This window comes from Mus caroli, chromosome 13 (assembly GCF_900094665.2).
Source record: "Mus caroli chromosome 13, CAROLI_EIJ_v1.1, whole genome shotgun sequence".
Classification (NCBI taxonomy): domain Eukaryota; kingdom Metazoa; phylum Chordata; class Mammalia; order Rodentia; family Muridae; genus Mus; species Mus caroli.
The window spans coordinates 49,639,246-49,660,855 of NC_034582.1; the positions used below are offsets into that span (position 1 = coordinate 49,639,246).

The 21,610-nt window shown below is 48.2% G+C and overlaps 1 protein-coding gene across 1 annotated transcript in view; it reads left to right on the top strand.

Moving 5' to 3' along the window:
• Window positions 1-20,176, top strand: part of Hrh2 (histamine receptor H2) — a 42,055-nt gene extending 21,879 nt beyond the window's left edge. Inside the window, exons 3-4 of the mRNA XM_021181005.2 lie at window positions 6,817-6,961; window positions 17,208-20,176. Coding sequence (XP_021036664.2) covers window positions 6,817-6,859 — 43 coding nt within the window. The 3' untranslated portion in view covers window positions 6,860-6,961; window positions 17,208-20,176. The remainder of the gene's footprint in view (window positions 1-6,816; window positions 6,962-17,207) is intronic.
• The last annotated feature ends 1,434 nt before the right edge of the window (window positions 20,177-21,610 follow it).

Consider the following 21,610-nt stretch of genomic DNA (forward strand, 5'->3'; position numbering starts at 1 on the left):
GATGATGCTGAGACCGGTCCGTGGGCATTTTACAGAAATCATCTCTCATTCTCTTAGGTAGACCATTTACCTTCCTTTTTTTAAAAGGCCATGTTAAAGTTAACGGAGATCTTACCAAGATCCACGGAGCTGGGACCTAGACAGAATGTTACTCACTCCAGAGCTCAGGGGCCCTTCTTTCTAACATAACTACCGGGGCTGGTGAGATGGCTCAGTGGGTAAGAGCACCCGACTGCTCTTCCAAAGGTCCAGAGTTCAAATCCCAGCAACCACATGGTGGCTCACAACCATCTGTAACGAGATCTGGCGCCCTCTTCTGGAGTGTCTGAAGACAGCTACAGTGTACTTACATATAGTAAATAAATAAATCTTTAAAAAAAAACAAAAAACAAAAAACATAACTACCTTTCCATCAGGTGCCTAAGAAAGGCCCAACTCTGCAACTCAGGAGTTGTGAGTGATCAGTTATACCCTGGGGGGGTGGGGGGTTGCGTGGGGGGTGGGGAGGGAGGAGAAAAGCATGCAAAAGTCATATGAAAATCGCTTCTTCCTTGGGGAGTGTTCCAGTCAGTAGGGAATGAGAATGGCAGGTGTGGCCTCAGTAGAACCGCAAATGTGGGCAAATGTGGGTCTCATGTGTAGAATTTGGGGAGGGACAGACACAAGGACTAGGGACAAGTGGACTTCACATAGCTGGGTTTCAGAAAGGAGGACATGGCTAGCAGATCTGGGTTGTGGAGAGAAGGCTATTGTGACCTCTCTGATGTGAGCTAGCGAAGTGAGCCTGTAGATATTTAAGAAGGGAATTGCGTTGATCCATGGGTTGGGGAAGAGAGAAAAGCAAAATCTTATAGGCTACTTAACAACCACAAAACAAACAAAACCTGTAGAACACTGGGTAAGAAGAGTGCAGTAAGAGTGGAAGCATGGGAAGTGTCCAGGCTAGGAAGAGAAACAAATCAAGATGAGATTTCAATAAACTCACTGAAGGACAAAGTCACTGCAGGGTGTTGCAGGGACCCAAGGCACTGTCTTGGGAGGCAGTGGGGAAGCTTGATGTGTGCAGAGCCAGCGCCTGCTTGAGGCATTAAGAGAGTCCAGCGCCTAACAGAGGAGTTGCTCAATGAAGGTGGCTTCTCTTTCTCTTCCCATAAACCACGCCTTAGCCCCCTACAGTGCTGGTCAAGGTCGCCTACCCAGTCATTCCTTTCATTATCCATTCATTTGCAAGCCTTGATGGTAGTAGGCTCTGAGTTCTGAGGAACAGCTGAGCTTAGAACTGCCATTGCCAGGCCCTTCCATAGGCAGGTCCTCCCATAGGCTGCACACCTGCTCCTCTCCTCCTTCCCTCTGGAGAAAACCTTATTGTTCCTGAACCCTTGCTACAGTGTCACAAATTGTATCATTCTGGCCTCTGGGCCTTCCCCACCGCCACCCTCATCCCTCACTATCAAGTCCATCATCCAAGGCCGCACAGGGTGCCCCTGCACCTGGAGGCTTCCTTTTCCCATCCTGACGGATAAAATACTCCCCTCAATCACATCACCCCACTTCTTTCACAACGTTGCTTGAGTTCACCGTGGAGGTAGAATAAAGACTCAAGGGTTACAGACTAGACAGGAGAAGAAGAAAAAAAGTCCTGTTTGGTTGTCCTGTGTGTTACTTGGTATCAACCATCCCTTCTTAGTAAGCCTATTAACACACTTGGCAGAGATGACTAAGTTCCACCGGGCTCCTTCCATTTGCTATCTGCAGAGGCCAAGAGAGGGCATCCGATTCCCGAGAACTAAAGTGATAGACAGGTGTGAGAACCTGACACAGATGTTGGGAATCAAACTGTTTTCTCCAAGAAGCAGCTCTCTAACTCCTAACCTCCACTTCATAGACAGGCAACCTAGACCCAAAGTCCAGTAAATTTCCCTAAGTACTGCATGGTCGGACATTCCCAGAGGCTCCATTACTAAGTAGTCTCTGGGTACTGGTACCTGGTAAGTCTGAAGGTCCACATTTTCTTCTAGTCCTCAGGGTCGCCCTTGGTACAGGCTGGGGAAAGCCATGGTCAGCCAAGAGGTGGTGCTTGCTGCAGAGTAGACCCAGAGCTAGGATCCCGGAGAGCTCAACTGTGGTCTGTCTTCAGCCTCTGAGAACAGTGAGCAGGTGGGCTCAGCAGAAAAGAGGGCTCAGAGAGCCCACATACTTCTTTAGAATTGCAGGAGACTAAAAACAGCCAGGTTTTCTCTCTGAGCTTCCTGGGCACTGTGAGCTTTCTCATCCCTCAGTAAGGTCAGCTCCCAGCTTCCCTGTTGACTGACAGCATGTCTTCTCTGTTCTGTCTGAGGGCAAGAGCAGAACTCACCCAAAGCCTTTAACCCTACCAAGAATCTTGAAGGCAGCCGACCAAGACTCCCCTGAGTGGAGAGGGGCAGGGCACAGCCAGACAATGTAGGGTTCTCGGGAGAGGTTAGCAAAACTAACTAGCCCTATCTTTCTAGCTTGAGGCTCTGTCTGCCCCTCCTCAGCCCCATTGTGGGGGACACCTCACCCATCCCACCCCTGATTCCATCACTAGATGTGAGCTTTTTACCAAATGTTTACCAAACCCTTGTTAGACACCAGTGCTCTCAGCACATAGCCCTGGGCAAACAGCAGAGCTTCTCACAGGGTAGCCCTGAACCAGCAGGCTGCCCAGAGACAAACCAATTGGCGTTGGGCCACCACCTTTCCAGACATGACAGAACTAAGATTCCAATCCACACCTGTCTGTCTTCCAAGTCTGGCCTCTGTCTAACAAACACCTGGATTTGAACTTGGCTCTGCTATTGACAGACACCTCAGACTCAGTCCTTTAGATACCAGAAGGGGAAGCAGAGGCATTGGAAGGCTTTGATCCATCTGTAGTGCAGAGCAAGCCGAAAGGCTGGGCCCTTGGGATCTTATTCCTCTACTCACTTGCTCCAATAATCTCTGTAGAGATAAGATGCTTGGGCACCTAGCCTATTGGTACCTCTGAGTGGGAATGTCCCCCTTCCTGCAGAGCCCCTTTGTTTCTGCCCCTGGTTTGGCAAAGACCAAGGTTCCTCGAGGACTGGAGTCCCAGTTGGGTACCTCCATCTTCACCTTCCAACCCTCCTCTTGCCAAGGAGCCAGAGTGGCCTCTAGCCTGAGTCTGCCTTCCTTCCCTCTAAAGTCACCCAGGCTCTTTCAAAATTCGACTCAATTGTGGTTCAACCCTTTCGTTACTTTTGGAATGAAGATCAAAGCCTACCCGGTCACAGTCTTTGAATACCAGGAGCCTGCAATTGTACTAATCTCTCCTTGTGCAACTCCTAGGCTGTCACATGCTATCCCACCTTCAATTTGGGTTATGCTTGCCCTACTACATCATCATCTCCCAGAGGGCAGGTCCTGCCCATGTCAACCTCTGCTGAGTCCCTGAGATCCAGCACTGTGCTTGGCAGGCTGATGAATGAATGAATTCCTTGTCCTAGGTCTCCGAGAACCCTAAACACTGGTCAGAGTCACCCACTGTTAAACATCAGGAAACCAAACCTCAAAAAGGGAAGTTGGGGAGCCTAGAAAAGCTCAGAGAGAGCTTGTTCCCTTTTCTTATACATTGACTCACAGGCGGCCCTCCTCCGAGACTTGGTGCCAGGGGCAGATCTCACAGAAGCATCCAGGGCCATCTCTGAGTCACAGAGCCTCTAGTGGGAAGTCTCCCCCTAACCCGCCCACCCCCACCAGCTGTCACAGATGGGCCTGGAAGAGCTAAGACACGTGATAATGACATAAAAAGTGTCTCTAGGTAGGACAGCCATACATAGACCCTTCACAATAGCATGAGCTCACTGTGCAGGGGATGGGAGATGAGAGGGAGGGGTGTGGAGAGGAGACTAGAAAGAGCAGTGGAGACCCTGTTGTGGTTCTTCACTGGAATTAGCACATCTGGGGACGGAGCCAGATGGAAGTTGAACCCCTACTTCACCTTCTTCCCCAAACTGTACCCTTCCCCTGGCTTCTCTCTAAGGCAGGTCAGCGAGCACTGCCTTCCCAGGGCCTGGGAGGAGAGGAAAGGGCCACTGACTTGTTAACTTTCACCTTTAGGAAAAAAGACTTCACCCAGCTGACCAGACAAGGGGAAGAAACAAAAGCCTCTTTCCCTGTGAGACACAGCCTCCAGAACAGCATGTAACCTGGTAGCACAGAGAGAGCCCTACACCCTACACTTGATGCTCTGGGCAGAGAGCAGCCAGTGTGTCCTATTGGAGACATACCTGGAAGGGTTGCACACCTTCCAGGACCCACAGAAGATGTTCCAGGAAACAGATGGGAATTTTTTTTCCTTCAGAGTGTCAGATAGGTTCCATATCTAAATATGTAAGAGAGAAGCCAACGATCTTACTGCCTATGCCTTTGCAGTACTATGTCTATGTTAAGATGCACAAATACTTAGCACTATACTGGGATTGCCTGCACAGTTCAGTACTGTGTCCTCCCTGCACAGGTCCTTAACCTAGAAATGGCTCTCTATGCTATATAGCTGAGGTATATGCAAGGCCCGACAAATCAGAGTGTGTAAGTACACACTGTGACATCTGCACAGTGGTCTATCTCCTAACGGGGCATTTCTCAGATAATGTCAAATTGCTAAATAGCGCGTGACTGTTGCTCAGTCTGCCAATAGCTCAAAGGTAGCCATGATAAACAAATAAATGCAGGAAGGTGGCTGTGTCCCACTAAAGTATTGTTCACCAACACCAAAATGTCAGTTGCATAACATTTTCATGGGTCATGAGTGCTTCTTTACATTTTTATAGCCCTTTTTTATTTAAACAGACAGTAGGTAGGATTGGACCCATGGGTTATAATCTAATCACCAATGCTGGTGTAGGGTAAAACATGGATACCAACTCCCAGCTGCACACTCTGGGACTTCAGGCATATGCTTGCCCTCTCTGAGCCCCAGCTTTCCCATCAGAAAAAAAATAAATAACGGGTATTAAAACCACCTCCCTAAAAGGGGCAGGATGAGATTTAGCAGCAATTCACACACAGTGCCTGTGTCTACACCTGGAAAGCAGTGGGTTTTATTCCCCAGTGGCCTTTTTTTTTTTTGCATAGGAGAAGCTGAAAAGTTTACGGCTTTCGTGTCTTTCTCGGGACAGGACTGAGTCACTCAAGTTGTCTCCTGAGCCTGAGCCTCCTGTCCTTCATCTGGAAGCTGGGAACTTGGATTCATCACAGGAGACCCTTCCAACCATCACTACATATCAATGCTTAACAAGGGAGGGAAATTATGCGCACAACCCCAACTGTGCCGTGTCAAGAATCTCTGGCAGTGGCAATGGGGAACGTGGTTTTCATCCTGATGAGTTGCTTAGTGTGTAGAGGCAGATACAATGAATTTGTTCTTGTCATGATTAGCTACAAGTGCCAGAACAGGGCCAGGTCAGGACATCGCCTATGCACAAGGTGACTCTGCAAGCAAGAACCCCAGCCTTACAGACAGGCAGCCTCGGCCTGTTCTGTAAAGGTATCTGCTGCCGGCAACTCTGAGAAGGTCACATCTTTCTCAGAGACCCAATTTTCTCACTTGTAAAAGAGCTGGTCCTGCTCCTGCAGAAATAGCAGTGAGCCCCAGGGGTCTTTGCTGTGGGGTGACAGTGGTATTTATGTAACACTGAAGCTGTTTACAGCAGAGTGCTAGGAGCCAGGATGGGATAGCATGACAGAGTGTCTACATATCAGACTCCCCTGACTGTCACATCCTCCCTGCCCAGAGATAAGAAATGAAGGGGGGAAGGCTGTATCAAGGGCTGAAGGGTGGCAGGGATTGCCACGCAACCATCAGTAGGTCTTCTTGTCCTGTGTATGCCCCATGCTAAAGCCGCAGGGCACAGGGCACACTACCTCACAGCCCACATAAGACTGTGCACCGTACAGTGTTGGAGGACTGACTGCCCACACACCACCATCACCCACTGACTGCCATTCAAGAGAGATGGTGGGGAAGTGCCTGACTGTACTGCTTTCAATTCATCCCAGACACAAAGGGCAGAAAGAGTCCAGGGATACAAGTCCATTCACCCAGGGCCAGACAGGCATGTTGATGGGTTTCCTGGGGTCACGGGAGCATGTGCAATTCCGACAGCTGCATCCCTGAAAAGCTTGAGGGACACTGGAGCACTGCCAATCCCCAAGTGGCTGCACCACCCAAGGGTCCCCTTCTCCAGAACGACTCCTTACTTTTGCATAAGCCCCCCACCAGGGGTGAGGAAAGTTTCTTGTAAGTTCCATGACCTTCTTAGCCTCCCTTTACCCTCTTGGAAGGAATGTTAAATTTAGTTCAAACAAAATCACAACAGAAAGTCGCAGAGGATCCTTATTCTTACTGTCCACGTCCAGGTGACAGGTTCTGTGCTCTGCTCTCCCCATCTCTCCCTGTGGGACTGGCCTCTAAGAAGCTTTCCCCCTCCTCCCTATCTCCCTCCTTCCCTCCTCCCCCTCCTCCTTCCTGGTGGCAGCTGATGCTCCTTCTGATGTTCTGATTCATCAAGTCTTTGATTTGGATTCTTCAAGTCTCGGTTTTGCCAGCTCACTCCTTATCTCTGTGAAGCTGGCCATGGGAGCATCTCCTGGAAGCTGGGGCATCTCCCAGAGGTAGCCAGCTGACCTAGGCATTGCTTCCTTTCTCTAAAACTGCCTCTGTCTGAGAAGTGGACCAACCATGTCAGCACCTCCTTCTAGGTGCAGGGTGAGGACTGTCAGCAAGTACCTGGGTGTCCCCAGGGTTAAAAGTCTTCCTTTCTTTCTGCACAGGGAGCAGACAGACCACGATTTCACAGATGACGGAAAACCTTAAGTTTCCAGTGTCAGACAACTCTGTCACTTCCATCTGTGACCCCAGTGACTCTGGATGCTGAAGGTAGTCACTGCAGGACTCGCCCCACCTCCAGCCTCTGGGGTAAGTTCCCCAGGCTGTCTGGGCCCCTCTAGACCTGTCCTGTGGCATTTCTGTGATGGCACAATTGCAATGGATGGCCTGGGTCACAGCTGGCTGCCGCTAAGCTTCTCTGGGCACTCTCAGGAATCAGTCAGATGCACAGGCCCTGGCTCGAGTTGCCTTTTGTCTGTTTGCTGCCGTAAGCAACTCCAAGATGAACATCCTTGAACAAAGAACACCCAGATTTCTTTCAGACTTTTCCTAGGAACTGAGTTTCTAGCAACAGGATTCCAGGCGAGAGGGAAGGAATATTATTTTAGGCCATTTGTCCCACTTTGCTTGTCTTCGGGATGGGCTACATGGCCTTCCTGCTGCTAGCCACATCTGAAGGTATCGCTTCCTCAAAGCAGTATGATCCTGTAAGTGTTGCGTGGCCAGCTGGCCAGAGCAGAGGATAAAGACCAAACAGGAAGAAAGAGCACTGGCCTAGAAAGATCGTGGTAGGAGCCTAGAAGGAGGAAGAGTTTCTGAGAGGGCTGAGGAGGAACCCTGTGAAAGAAAAAACCCCATCCTAACTTCAAGGCTGAAGCCCGTGAGATGCTGGAGAGCAAATTAGGGACTCAGGGACTAGCATGGATGCACAGGGGAAAGGCACAGGCTATGGAGTCCCAGAGCATGGTTCAATGGAAGCTTCCACCAAGCTTCAGGTTCACTACTGATGCATTGGGCATGCCACCCTGCCTGCCTCAATGGTGAGGCACCAAGAATGAGGGGAGTGAACTCCCAGAATGCATCAGATGCCCTGGGGTCTTTTACATAAGCAGCCACTAGCATGAGTTTGGATGGAGTTTAGGATCTCCTTTACCTTAAATAAACAACCCTGAGGCTGATGGGATGTCTCTGTGAATAAAGGTACACTCCAGTGAGGCTGATGACCTAAGTTTAATCCCTAGGACCTACATGGTACAGAGAGCTGACTGTCGCAAGCTGTCCTCTGATCTTCACATATGCACCATGGCATATACACACACGTTCTCTTGCTCTGTCTGTCTGTCTCTCCCTCTCTCTGTCTGTCTGTCTCTCCCTCTCTCTGTCTGTCTGTCTCTCTCTGTCTCTGTGTGTCTCTGTCTCTGTCTCTCTCTCTCTCTCTCTCTCTCTCACACACACACAAACACTAATTTTTTAAAACCAAGTTTCAAGAGAGGATTCACAAGGAGACAGGGTAAACAAAAGCTAGGACAAGGGAGACCCAAGAGGACCCACATTCCAAGAGATGGAACCATATAGCTCCTGGCCCCCAGCTCTGCTCCATGCATCCTGAGGAGATCATGGCAGGGTGTCTGGTGCAGCTGGTCTCCCTGGAAGCCACCATCTTTATTTGCTTTGAGTCCATGGGAAAGTGACTGAAGTTCCTGGATTCCTGGTCCATATCTAGAGGTGATCAACAAATGCTCTTCTTCACATGGGAGTTGTAATGTGAAGTGAGTCTTGGAGATTCTCACAGGTTTTTGTCCAGCAGTCCAACGCCACTGGGTGACAGATGGGGAGGAGCTAAACAGGAAGAAGGGCTCCCTACACCTTTGCTTCTCCTTCAAGCAACAAGCTCATGAGCTATAACACTGTCTTAGTCGGGGTCTCCAGAGCCACAGAACTTACAGAATGTCTCTATATAGTAAGGGAATTTGTTGTGATGGCTTACAGCCTGTAGTCCAACAAACCCAACAATGGTCAGCTGTGAATGGGAAGCCCAAGACTCTATTAATTGCTCAGTCCCACAGGCTAGTTGTTTCAGCTGGTCTTCTATAGAAGTAGGTTCCAACAGATGTGCTGGCAAGTAAATGCAAGCAGGCAAAGAAGAGCAAATCTTCCTTCTCCCAATGTCCTTATGTAGGTCTCCAGCAGAAGGTGTGGCCCAAATTAAAGGTGTGTGCCACCATACCTGGATCTGGGACTTGTTTTGTCCCAGGCTGACCTTGAACTCAGAGATCTCCTCGCCTCAGTCTCCTGGAACTAAAGGTGTGTACTACCTTCCTTGCCTGGGCCTAAGCTTTTCATGGCCACTGTGCCTCAAGATCTCCATGGCAAGACCCAGGTCAGAAACTTGTGTCTTCCAGCCTCAAGATCTGGATCACAGGTGAGCCCTCAGAACCTCCAATTCCAGATTGTAGTCCATTCCAGATATAGTCAAATTGACAACCAGGAATAGCCATTACACATACCCAGCACCAACCTGTTGGCTGTGTTTCCTCAGGCAAGTTCCCCAACTTGTCTGACCTTTGCAACCCCTCCATAGTACAGTAATCTATCTCCAGCGTTAGTGTGACAAGCGACTGAGCACACAAGATGCCCAGGGCCAGGCCTGGTATGCGTAATCGCTCACAGATGACAGCTTTTCCATGGATCCCATCGCTCAGTGCCCAGAATTTAGATCTAGCAGGTGTGTGTAGCCTATAGCCCCGTACTTACCAGCAACATATACATAGCTAGACCTGAATCTCTGGATACCCGACCTGGTGCCCAGCCAACCGGCTGCTGAGAGAGTCCCAGGCCACACACCCAGCAGAAGCTCAAGATGAATGTGGGATCACACACTTTGCCTTGAGCAAGGACATCTGAGAGAGCCGCCTAAGCCCCCTTCCCTGCACCTTCCCAGTGCTGGGGGACTATTTCCTGACGGGGGTGGTATTGGTCAGCATTCTGTCAGTGAGGTGAAATAGCTGAGATAACAGCTTCAAAACAGAGGAGACGTCTCAGTGTGTGGCCGTTGTCCGCTTTGCTTCAGGGCTGAGGTAGCAAGTCTATCAGAGAGCCTCCTCTTAGTGGCTAGGAGGCAGAGAGGGCAGAGACAGCTGGGCGAAATCCCCCTCCAGAGCATACTTTGCTGTTAATGGCCTAACTTTTCTCCACTAAGTCCCTCCTCTTAAAGGTGCACACCCCACACCACCCTGACATATGCACCCCACTAGTACACCTGACTGGCCACCAAGCCTTTAGCGTGTGAACCTTTGTGTGAGGGGCAACAATGGAAGGGCAAGCTCCTTTCCCCTATCTTCTGAGTCACTCACAGCCTCCACACAGAATCCTGAGGAAGCCACAGGGAACTTGCCAGGAGTGTTAGACAGTTCCCTAAACCCCTTCGCTCCAGAGCCTTCAACAGCTCCCCAGTACCTGGAGACCATACCTCAGTCAGAACCACCTTGCTACCACAGAAAGGATGCACGTCTGTCTCCTCTGCATCTTCTCCTCCCCTGTCCTCAGAACTCAGCCCCAGCTCATGGTGTTCCCTCTGCCCCACACCCCCAAACATTTGGAGGGGCTGTTGAATCCCCCCCCCATCCATTGTCCCAGGGAAAACACAAATGTCCCCTTTCTCACACCTCAGAACAAGAAATGGCTTCTGTTCCACACAGCTCTCATGACGGTGCTGGTTCTTGCTCACGGGCAGGGTAGACACACACGCTCAGGCACCGGATATGCACATGTGTGTGTGTATGCATACCCAGCCACACACAAGTGCGCACTCTTAATCTCATGCACTCCTGCTTTCTGCTCACTCAAAGGTCCACACGTTGTTCTCTGTCTACCTCAGCTGTTGATCTGTGCACACCGTCACCATAAGTCCCTGGAGGTTGGTCACCTATCTTGTTATCTCCGAGGCAGTCTTCATTCTATCACATGCATGTGGTCTGCCTCTCAGAGAACAGCTCATCATGGGAAGCGGGTAGTATGCTTCGGAGTCAGATGGCTCCAGCTCAGACTGCCCTCTGATGAGAGTCCTCGGGGTATCTCCACCTCCTCCCTGGAGCCTCAGTTCTGTGGTGAAAACATTTGCCTCGTAGGGTCACTGCCATAGTGGAGGAGAAAAGGGTGTGGCGACTGATTAAAGCCTCAGATGGTGCTGCTTCTTGTCAATCATTTTCTGTGGGTTTTAAAAATCACATTATCTTAGAGTGTGTGTGTGTACGCATGTGCACAAGGCTCACTGTGCATCATGGTATACACAGGACGTCAGAGGACAACCTATGGGAGTTGGCTCTCTCCTTCCATCATGTGGGTCCCAGGGATCAAACTCAGACACTGTTCAAACACACCCAAGGACATCGTTATTTAATTATTGTTCAGATATCTGCTGAAATGGCACTACCATCAACACATACACACACTCACATGCACACACAGACACAGACACACACACACACACCGTCTGCTAGGGCTCCTGCTTTCAAGGCTCTGGCAGGCTAGTTGTGAGAGGCAGGGAAGCCAGCAAGCAGGTGAGGACTGCTATAGTCAACCAGAATAGGCGCTCCCACACCTGCCTGTCTAGGTCGCTGTCTCTTGAGATTGCCAGCATTCATTCATCAATTCACACAGATGAACATCCACTCTGAGGTAGAAAATGGATAGAAGGTGAGAGATCCAAGACAGGGAGATGGCTCGGAGGGTGAAGGTGCTTGTTGCCAAGCCTGAGGAGCTCAGTTCCACCCCTGGGTCCCACATCGTGGAAGTAGCAAACCAACTGCTACAAGTTGTCTCTTAACTTTCCACATGGGCAGGATGGCATATGTGACACACGCAAATAAACATATGTGGTTTGTCAAATGCAAAAAGAAAGAAAAATTTGCCACCTGCCATTATGACACCCTTAGCTTAGTCTGGGAGACAGAGAAGCAATCCAGTGGCCAGCTCAGGGAAATAAATGCAGAAACATGAGAGAAGGCAGTAATTCTGGGAGAGCTCAGAGACAGCTGCCCAAGGAGGTGACAACTGAACAGCCTTGAAACGGGAGTAGAAACAGTCATCAAAGGAGAAATAAAGGGCTGGGGACATAGCTCTGTGGTAGAGATAGCAGGTGTGGGGTACTGGGTTCCAGCCCTGACACCCTGAAGGTGGAGAAGAAATGAAGGGTATGTCAGGTGCTAGGAACAACATATGCAGAGTTGCAGACACAAGCAGAGCAGTCAGTGGTTCTGTCTGACCATCTGTCCTGTAGGCAGTAGAGCTCAATGCAAGAAGGCCCGGGAGCTCGTGTCCCAGGATGCTGCTGTTACTAATATCACAGAAGGAAGCCGGGAGTCTGGAGAAGAGCTGAGGGAGGCATCCCATGAGGGAGCATGGATGCTGGGTTCTGACCCCTGGTGGCTGAATGGATTCTAACACCTTCAGTTCAATCAAATCCGTATTTAGGAATAGTCTTAGTCTGGCCACTGGTAAGCACCAGTAACAGAAACTCGGTAAAGAAGGACGGTGGAGGTGGCCACTGACTCAGAGCCGTGAGGTCAAGGGTAGCTTGAGTGTGACTAGAACCAGTGCTGAGGTCACCAGGGACGGGTCTCAGTCAGCTCTCAGCTTGGCTTCTCACTGTCAACAGGCTTCCTTCTCCCCATGTGACCTGCAGCTGGCCCAAGCTCCCGTCTTACTGTCTTTTCAGACCCAATAGAAAGGTGCTCTCCCCAATAGTGCTCCAGTAAATGTTTCAAGTTTAAGTTTCATTCACTTGATATCCCCCAACATATAAAAAGAAAAAAGAAAAGGAAGGAAGGAAGGAAGAAAGAAAAGAAAAGAAAAGAAAAGAAAAGAAAAGAAAAGAAAAGAAAAGAAAAGAAGGAAAGAAAAGAAAAATTGGTGATGAAGGAAAAATAAAACCATCAATTTTTTTTTTTAAAAAAAATTCATTTATAGAATTAGGTCTTGGTTTTTCTATCCTGAAACTAATTGTCGTGAGCCCAGCAAAGAACACAAGAAGGGGCTGGGGGAGGTCAGCCTCCCCTCTTCCACATGGGACAGAGTGGGGATCTCAGGGGACAATTGAAGTGTTCCCAGGAGAGGGCAATGAAAAGGTGGCCCTGTTCTCTCTTGGAGCCCTGCTAACAGTCTTTGCAGCAAGTGGTGGGGGTCAAGGCAGAAATCGGTTATGGGGCTATGAGAGGTGTTGAGGAATGGAAAGCCTTCTAGTGTCTCTATGAACCTAGGCTGGAGTCTGCACACTGAGAGACTCCTATCATGGTTTGGTGAGTCTGATGGCCTAGGCCACTGGACTTCACATGTACGCAAATCCATATGATGCTGTGGTAAGGAAGTGAAGATAGGTGAAGTTTGGAAGACAGCAAGAAAAAAATGGGGACATTTAGATAGGGTATGTTAATGGTGAAATAGAAATCAAGATGAAAGGAAAAAGTGAAACTCTCATCAGTAGTCTCATTGGCCAATGGAATAAAATGACCAAATTAAAAGGATATGAAGAGCCAGGCTTGGCAGCCTACACCTTCAGTCCCAGCACTGGGGACTTGAGATATTGGAGCATTGATTCAAGGTCTGCCTGGGCTACAGGGTGAGACACTGTCTCAACAGAAGTGCCTGTGACATGGCTCAACTGAGCATGCTGCACAGTCCCCAGAGGCCATGCAGAGGTGGCAGGAAAGAACTGGCTGGTCAAACCTGTCCTCTGACCATGGCAAGCAAGCTACAGCATTTGCATGCCCTACACACCAAACAGGCAATAATAGCAATAATAGTAATAATAATAATAATAACAGTAAGTAAGGTTTTAATAGTAAGAAAATTTTTAAAAGAAGAAAGGAGGGGTTGTCAGATTTGATTATTTTAAACAAATATTTTATAATAAACAGATTTAACATATATAAAACAGAAATATTGATAGCACAGGAAGAACATATATATTAGATACCATACACTAATACTAACAAAAGGAAATCTAGCTAGCTCTATTAATATCATACAAAATAAACATTGAGTGGAAGGTATTGTTAAGGATAAATATATTTTGATGAGAGCTAATCTATCAGAAAGATCATTTTAATTCATATGTGCCAAATGACCCTAGCTTGAAAAACATGTAAAGCTAACAGAAACACAAAGAAAAACTTACAACTCATTATAATATAAAATGTATAATATATTATCAGTATTTAAAAACCAGGTATATGACTATCAATATAAGAATATAATTCTTTATTTTGATTTACAAAAATTTGCTCCCTCCCGACAAAGGCAGAGCACATTCGGAACACAAAAGAGCTGTCTAAAGCTGGGTATAGTGGCAGACACTTACTCCCAGAGGCAGAGGCAGGTGGATCTCTGTGAGTTCAAGGCCAGCCAGGGCTACATAGCAAGATCCAGGCTAGCCAGGGCTACATAGCAAGATCCTGTCTCAAAAGAACAAACCGAAGAAAAAGAGTTGAGCGTCTACTAGAACTCTGTTCATAGAGCAGTGCTCTAATGAAGACCAATAAATAAATAGCAAAAGAAACCTATGCTAACTTGCAAACGCATTCCTTAGTTGGTGGAATGAAGAAAAAAAAAAGTCTTGAAGCTGTTAGGAAATAGAGTTGAGTGCAGGACAATGGAAACAAGACTTCGAAACATACTCCGTTCCTCAAAGCGCCCACCAAGGGAAATGCAGGTGTATGCGCTTAGAACACAAACAATGGCTTTGAAATTTAAGTACTAAAAGTTCAACTTGGAAAGTTAAAAAAGATCAACACCGCGCACCCATACACAGTAAAGAAAAGGTCAACCATGGAGCAGACATTAGTGAAGCAAAAGACAAAGGCTTGGTCAAAGAAGAGGAACAAACCCAGCCACAGTTCTGCGGAAAATTCTGGAAAAACTGGCAGGTCCATCGCATAAGGAATGAAGGACGTTTTTGTAGATTTTGGTATAATTAAGAATGAAAATACCATTGGAATCAACTCCACGTCCACCCAAAGGGAAACAATGATCAGGTGGAGATGTTCAGTCAGCACCACACACAGGTAGGAAAACCATTTGCATGTTAAAAATAGGAATGGGAGGGGTCAGGAAGAAAAAAGGGGGAAAAAGTATTGAATGCCACGTGTCTTAGTCAGGGTTTGTATTCCTACACAAAACATCATGACCAAGAATCAAGTTAAGGAGGAAGGGGTTTATTCAGCTTACACTTCCACATTGCTGTTCATCACCAAAGAAGTCAGGACTGGAACTCACACAGGGCAGGAACCTGGAGGCAGGAGCTGATGCAGAGGCCATGGAGGGATGCTGCTTACTGGCTTGCTTCCCTTGGCTTGCTCACCCTGCTTTCTTACAGAACCCAGGACTACCAGTCTAGGGGTGGCCCTACCCACAATGGGCCCTCTCAGCCCTGATCACTAATTGAGAAAATGCCTTACAGCTGGATCTCATGGAGGCATTTCCTCAAGGAAGGCTCCTTTCTCTGTGATAACTTCAGCTCCTATCAAGTTGACACACAAAGCCAGTCAGTACACCACGTGACACACAAAAGCCAATCGCAACATTTAAACTTGTAGAAGAAAAAAAAAAAAAGAACACTTTGATGACTTTGGGATGTATAAGGCTTTTCATAAACAATCCCGGAAGGGAAAATAAATAAAACATGGCTATTAAAATGAAGGCAAATGCGGGCTGAGTTGCTGGCACAGTAGGTAAAAACTCTTGAGACACAGGCACGAGGAACTGAGTTTGAATCCCCGGAACCCACACTGTAAAGCCAGACATGGCCGCATGTGCTTCTAACCCCAGCACGGAGGGGTGGAGACAAGTGCATCCCCAGAGCTTGCCAGCCGACCCGAAGGATCTTACTTCAAGTTCAGTGAGAGACCTGTCTCAGGGCAATAAGGTATGAATAAAAAGTCAGCCTCAGAGGGGGAAAAAAATCATAAAACATGATACCATCTACATAAAATAAATGAAGGCAAAACAAAATATTTGCTGGAGTGAATCAGGTGCTCGTGAATTTCAACTTCTTTACTTACATAGTCTTTAAATCATGTCTATGTATTTAAAATAGGCTCTGTTTGGGTGGCTAGTGTATTTCACTCAAAAATATCCAATAGCTGAATTGTGAGCCAAGAGGATTTGCTGGAGTAGGGGATTACCTGTGTTGTTTATCTGTGTCTTTTTGTTGGTTCTACGTGCTGACATTTTACTGTGAATATGTCATGATGAATTACTAGGCAGGCTCCTTAGAGGGCAAAGGCTTCAGCTTCGAGTGGCTCCTCGGTAGTAATTTCAGCAAGAAGTACTTTCTCAGAGCTACTGGAATGTTCGTCCAAGGGCAGACACCTCCCTGCTAGCTTGGCCAAATATGTACATTGCTGCTCATGTGGGAGCAGAAACCTCTGAAATGCCACAGGCCTGACCTTGCCGACCAGACGAAGGTACAGAGTGTTAAGAGAGAGGGCCAAGGGCCACCTGGGAGTTCCCGGCAGTGACTCAGCCAGGGTGTGCCACGCACAGAAGGAGGCTGGGAATCAGCAGAGTCTTTGTCCACGGAGCCTTGCAAAGCCAGGCACCCACAGCCATAGCCACCGTGTGACTAGCAGAAGTGAGCAAGGGAAGTAGAGTCTCCATCCCTCTCCCTGTATGGAAGGAGGAACAGAGAGCTTGATGGTCCCACTGGCCAAGCTTCCCCAGCTCATACAAGACGTGTGAGATGGTTCTCTCTGGGTTCCATCTCCAGCACTGTGAACATTGAAAAGTGGCACAGATAGAACATTCGTTACCTGGGCCCCCTAACGTATGAGGTGTTCGCTCTGGTGTGTTTTATAACCCTGGGTTCTTACCAGAGTTGGAGAATATATAATTATGAGTAGCTCCATATGAGATTCAGAGGAAGGATCATGCCAACACAGCATACAGGAACAGAGCTGGGATTTGTAGGCATGGCCCCTGGTTGCTTCTCCTTATAAGGTGATGACCTTCCCTGCTCTGCCCGTAAAACTTCCTTGCTCTAGACAGGGAAGAGAATCCCACAGGCTTAGTCCAGGCTTAGAGGATACACAGGACAAGGGCTCATCCCATGGACTTGTCTCAGTGATCACCTGTTCTAGCCTGCTTTCTGTTACTGTGAAACAAACAAACAAACAAACAACAAATCCTCTATAACCAAAAGCTATTTGGGAAGAAGAGGGTTTATTTTAGCTTATAGGCTATAGTCCATCGTGGCAGAAAGCCAAGGCAGGAATTCAAGGTAGGAGCTTGAAGCAGAAACCAAGAGAGTGGCTGCTTACTGGCTTGCTCACTCTGGCTTGCTCAGCTAGGCTCCTTACAAAGCCCATACTCTCCTGCCTAGGGATGGTACCACCCACAGTGGACTATATCCTCTTACATCAGTTAGCAATCAAGAAAAATCCCCACAGAGAGGCCAATCTGATGGAGGCAATTTCTCAACTGAGGGTCCCTCTTTCCATGTATGTCAAGCTGACAAGTCATGTCAGTACCCCAGTTCTGACCTGTGCTTGTGTCTCTGCAGGAAAACAGCATTGTCTTGCACCATATGCTCCAATAACCTCCTAAGCTGCTGCAAGAGCCTGTGGAGGCTTCGTTTCCTCCAGCAACACCCAGAAGGACCCTCAAAGGAGCAACTGGGGGAGCCACTGTCTGAAAAGCCAGAAAGGACACCATCGCAGGAAGGAATGGGGCTGTTGTCCTATGAGGCTGTCTAGATCCTGCCCAGGACGCCAAGATGCTGGCCTTATCACTTGGATCTCCTTTCTGGAGCCCCTGTATACCAAGCCCCACCAAACCACTGAGGACAAACTTCAGCCTGAGCCTGGAGGCTCACAGAACACACAAAACATCTTCCCTGGGAGCAGATTTCAGACAGGTTAAAATCCTTGGGCAGAATTCCTTGGGTTCAAAGCTCATGTTGGTGCTGGCCCTAGGAGTCATGAGCAGAGAGAGCAGGACAGAGATGTCTACACAGGTGTGCATGGACGTGCTTCTGTAGAAAACATGCGCATCTGCCGAGCAGGGCAAAGGATGCTACCATAAAGCACTGAGAAGCCTCGCTTCCCTGCGGGGTCTCAAAATGAGCAGAAAAGAAGAGAAGCAAGTGGAAGAGAAAGAGGAGGAGAGAAATTGCCCTCCATGGACACCTAACTAAGTTCCAGATACTTTGCCTACACAGGCTCTCGTAATTTATATACATATGCTTAGGATAAGCATCACTATCCAGACTTTACAGAGATGGAAACTGAGAGTCAGGGTAGTGTGGAATGTACCCCAGGCCACTCAGCCAGAAAATATGTCTGGGATAGAGGTACTAAGAATGGATGTGTGGGAAGATGTGTGGATGGATGATAGATGGATGAGTATATGGATGAATGGATGGATGGATGGATAGATGGATGGATGGATGGATAAATAAAAATCCAGGCTTACGTCCATGTCTTCTAAACTACACTGATACTCAGAAGAGAAGCCAAGACAGTTCCTTAACTCAGCTAACCCTCCTCTAGCAAGTCTTAGCCCTTCAGGAAGCCCTCCATGATGAGCTACAGCCATTGATGGTGCTCATTATCAACAAGAAGTAGTGTACAGTGGGCTTGTGGGGCAAAGTGTGTCTACTGAGTCCCAGGAAAGCACAGATAGAAGCTGGGAAGATGCAGAGAGTACAAATGTGTAGGTTGACCTAGTGCCACCCTCATCTGGCTACATGACCAGAACAAATCCCTGGCCCCTCTGAGCAGCCCTTTATTCCTCTGTGTAAATGAGCAGACTCCCTTTCTATAGTTAGAGAATGACTGAGAGATTCAAGGAGGTGGAGTTGGCGAGAGTCCCAGAGAGAAGAGGATATCTGGGCTTCTCTCCCCGAGGACTCCTCATTGCTGTTGCCCTTCCATGGCCTCAACTCCTCCTTGATACCCAGGTTTCCAAGACCCTCTCCTGCTGCCTCATGCCCGCCCCCAACCCCCGCCATGTCCACCTTTTATGTGACTTTCCAGCCCTCTTTGTGACTTGCTATCCTCCACACAACCATTAGATGTGACTGTCCCCTGGAGTTCAGTGATGGGACATCTCACCTTGGCTCTCCCTTTGGGACCTCATCTGCATCCATAACCTTAATCACCAAACATAAAGAAATTATTGGCTGATTCACAACTGTAGGCAAAGCATCAGACACTGGGTCACCTCCATCTGCATACTTCAAAGGTACCTTACTGTTAACAAGTCCACAACTACCCACTCCAACTTCTCCCTCGCCTGCTTCTCCAAAGCCCTCCTTCTCAAACAGAGGATATATCCTGGGCTTCAAAACCCTTGGTCAGCCTCAGCCCCTCCTTCTACCTTGCTTCTTCTCATGGCGGACACTAGAGTCTTAGCTCCAACACATATCCACCATCCAACTGATAATCCTCATCTTCCCTGTATCACATGACCCTGCTGCTGTCGTCTCCATCGGGACAACTGGAAAAGCTGCTTAGATCTCTTTCCTACACTCACCCCACCTTCTTCCCACCATCAGCTCTCCACACAACAGCCTCCGTGGGCTGTGAAAATTCATAGCCTACTCTGTCACATCCAGGATAGAACCTTCTTTAGAACGGCCCGCCAGCCTAGCCTTGTCAGCTTCCATGTTCCTCCAGCTTCCTGCTTTGCCATCCCCTACCTTCTCTTAATTCCACCCCTGTTTGTCATATTGTTTTATTTAGCTCTACTATTTCTAGCAAACAAGGCACTAGGAGTGCTATTTCCATGACCTCAAATGCTCCTTTCTCTTCTGGACAACTTGACATCATGAGATCTCATTGAAAATACCATTCCCTTGGGGATTTCCTCCTTGTCTGTTCTGACCCTTCCTATACCAGGCCCTTGCCACACACCATGGGACTTTATGTAGAAGCCATTGACTCTATATTATACCTTATAATATGATAGTCAGCTGTGGTTTCTTGGACACTATCTTCCTCCTCTATGCATGAGTTCCTTCTGCTGACCTTTGCCTGTTGGGTCTCTGGAAGAGTACTCACACATAGTAGAAGCTTAGTTAAAGTTGTCAGGGAAACAGGCAAAGAATGGTCCACAGCAATATTTTAAGGGCTAGCCTGCCAATAAACTTCAAGGAGTAATTTGGCCTGATGACTCCCAGAGATGACCACTGAGTATCTTTATCAAATTCCCTCTGAAAGCCCAAGAGACCCACTTAGACATCCTCTTGGGAGCCAATGGCAGGTGAGTCTCTTAACTCACAGCCAACTAACCGGAGGCACAAGATCTCTGGTGCAAATGGACCTGCGTGATCAGAGAGACAGCCAGTCAGACTCAAGAGCACAGTGCCCGGGGACAACCTGCCACATCAGAAGATTCCTGCACATGTAAACTTTCTGGAGCCTTTCCTGGCAGCACAAGTGGGGTGCATGAAGCCTGGGGGAGCATCAGCTGAGGTGGAACTTCAAGTCCATTCTGTGTTTCCATGTTCCAATAAAGCTATCAACGCAGATGCTGCCTTGGTCTCTCTCTCTCTCTCTCTCTCTCTCTCTCTCTCTCTCTCTCTCTCTGTGTGTGTGTGTGTGTGTGTGTGTATGTGTGTGTGTGTGTGTGTGTCTTTCTCTCTCTGTCTCTGTCTCTATCTCTCTCCGACCCTCCCTCTCTCTCCATCCCTCCTTCTCTCCCTGGCAAGGAAATACTCCCAAATTTTATCATGTGGTATCTTGATTTAGAAGGGGGAAACAAAGTCATGAGAAAAGTCTGGGATAAAGGGCTCAAAGCTGGGAGGGGCCAAATTGAAAGTTGCCTTTAAAGGTTAGGATAGGGCTGAGGAGATGAAAGGACACTTACCCTCCACATAAGAGGACATGAGTGCGAGTCTCCCACACTCATCTCAAAGGGATGAACATACATAGCTGTAATTCTAGCACTACGGGGAAGAAAGAGTAAGATCCTAAAGGCTCACTGACCAGCAGTGTCAAAAATGAGCTTCAGACTCAGTGAGAGTCCCTGACTCAGGGGCTGGCGAGATGGCTCAGCAGTTAAGAGCAGTGGCTGCTCTTCTATAAGACTTAGGTTCAAAGCCGGGCGTGGTGGCGCCCGCCTTTAATCCCAGCACTTGGGAGGCAGAGGCAGGCGGATTTCTGAGTTAGAGGTCAGCCTGGTCTACAAAGTGAGTTTCAGGACAGCCAAGGCTATACAGAGAAACCCTGTCTCGAAAAACCAAAAACAAAAACAAACAAACAAACAAACAAACAAAAACAAGACTTAGGTTTAATTCCAAGATAAGACCTGGGTTCCATTTCCAGCACCCACATGACAGCTCACAATTGTCTGTAACTCCAGTTCCGGGGGATTTCACACACACACACATGTACAGACACACACACACACACACACATGAGTTAAAACAAAACAAAAAAAGAAGGAAGTTTCCCCAGCAGCTTCACCTCCTCCTGTCAGAAGCCAAGAAAAGCCAAACCACAGAGGAGGGAGTGACCTTAAGGTGACATGCTGAGATTCCAGGTTAAAAACACCTGGAGAGCTGCCATCCAACCCACTCTGTGGTCTGATGTCTCCGTTTGTTGCTGACTTGGGGAAGGCTACCATTTCCAGCTCACCTGGTGGCCTATGTGTGCAGCAGGTGTGTGGCAAAGTGTATTTGTGAAGTAGATTTTCAAACTTGTTAGAGGCTTGTCATTACACAGAGCAACATCTTCAGGATGGAAACATCCATCTATTGGTGGAGGAGAGCCACACTGTGTCGGGGAAGGGCAGGTAAGGCAAGAGAAATCCAAATCCCAGAGGACCCAACGGAAGGCTTCAGAGAAGGACACAAGGAAGGAAGAGGGCTGGGGTGGAGAATGGGCTTGGGTTACTAAGTATCAAGCTGAGAAGGGACCTTGGTATGGGAGGGATGAAGCTGGAGGTGGTAGAATTCTGAAC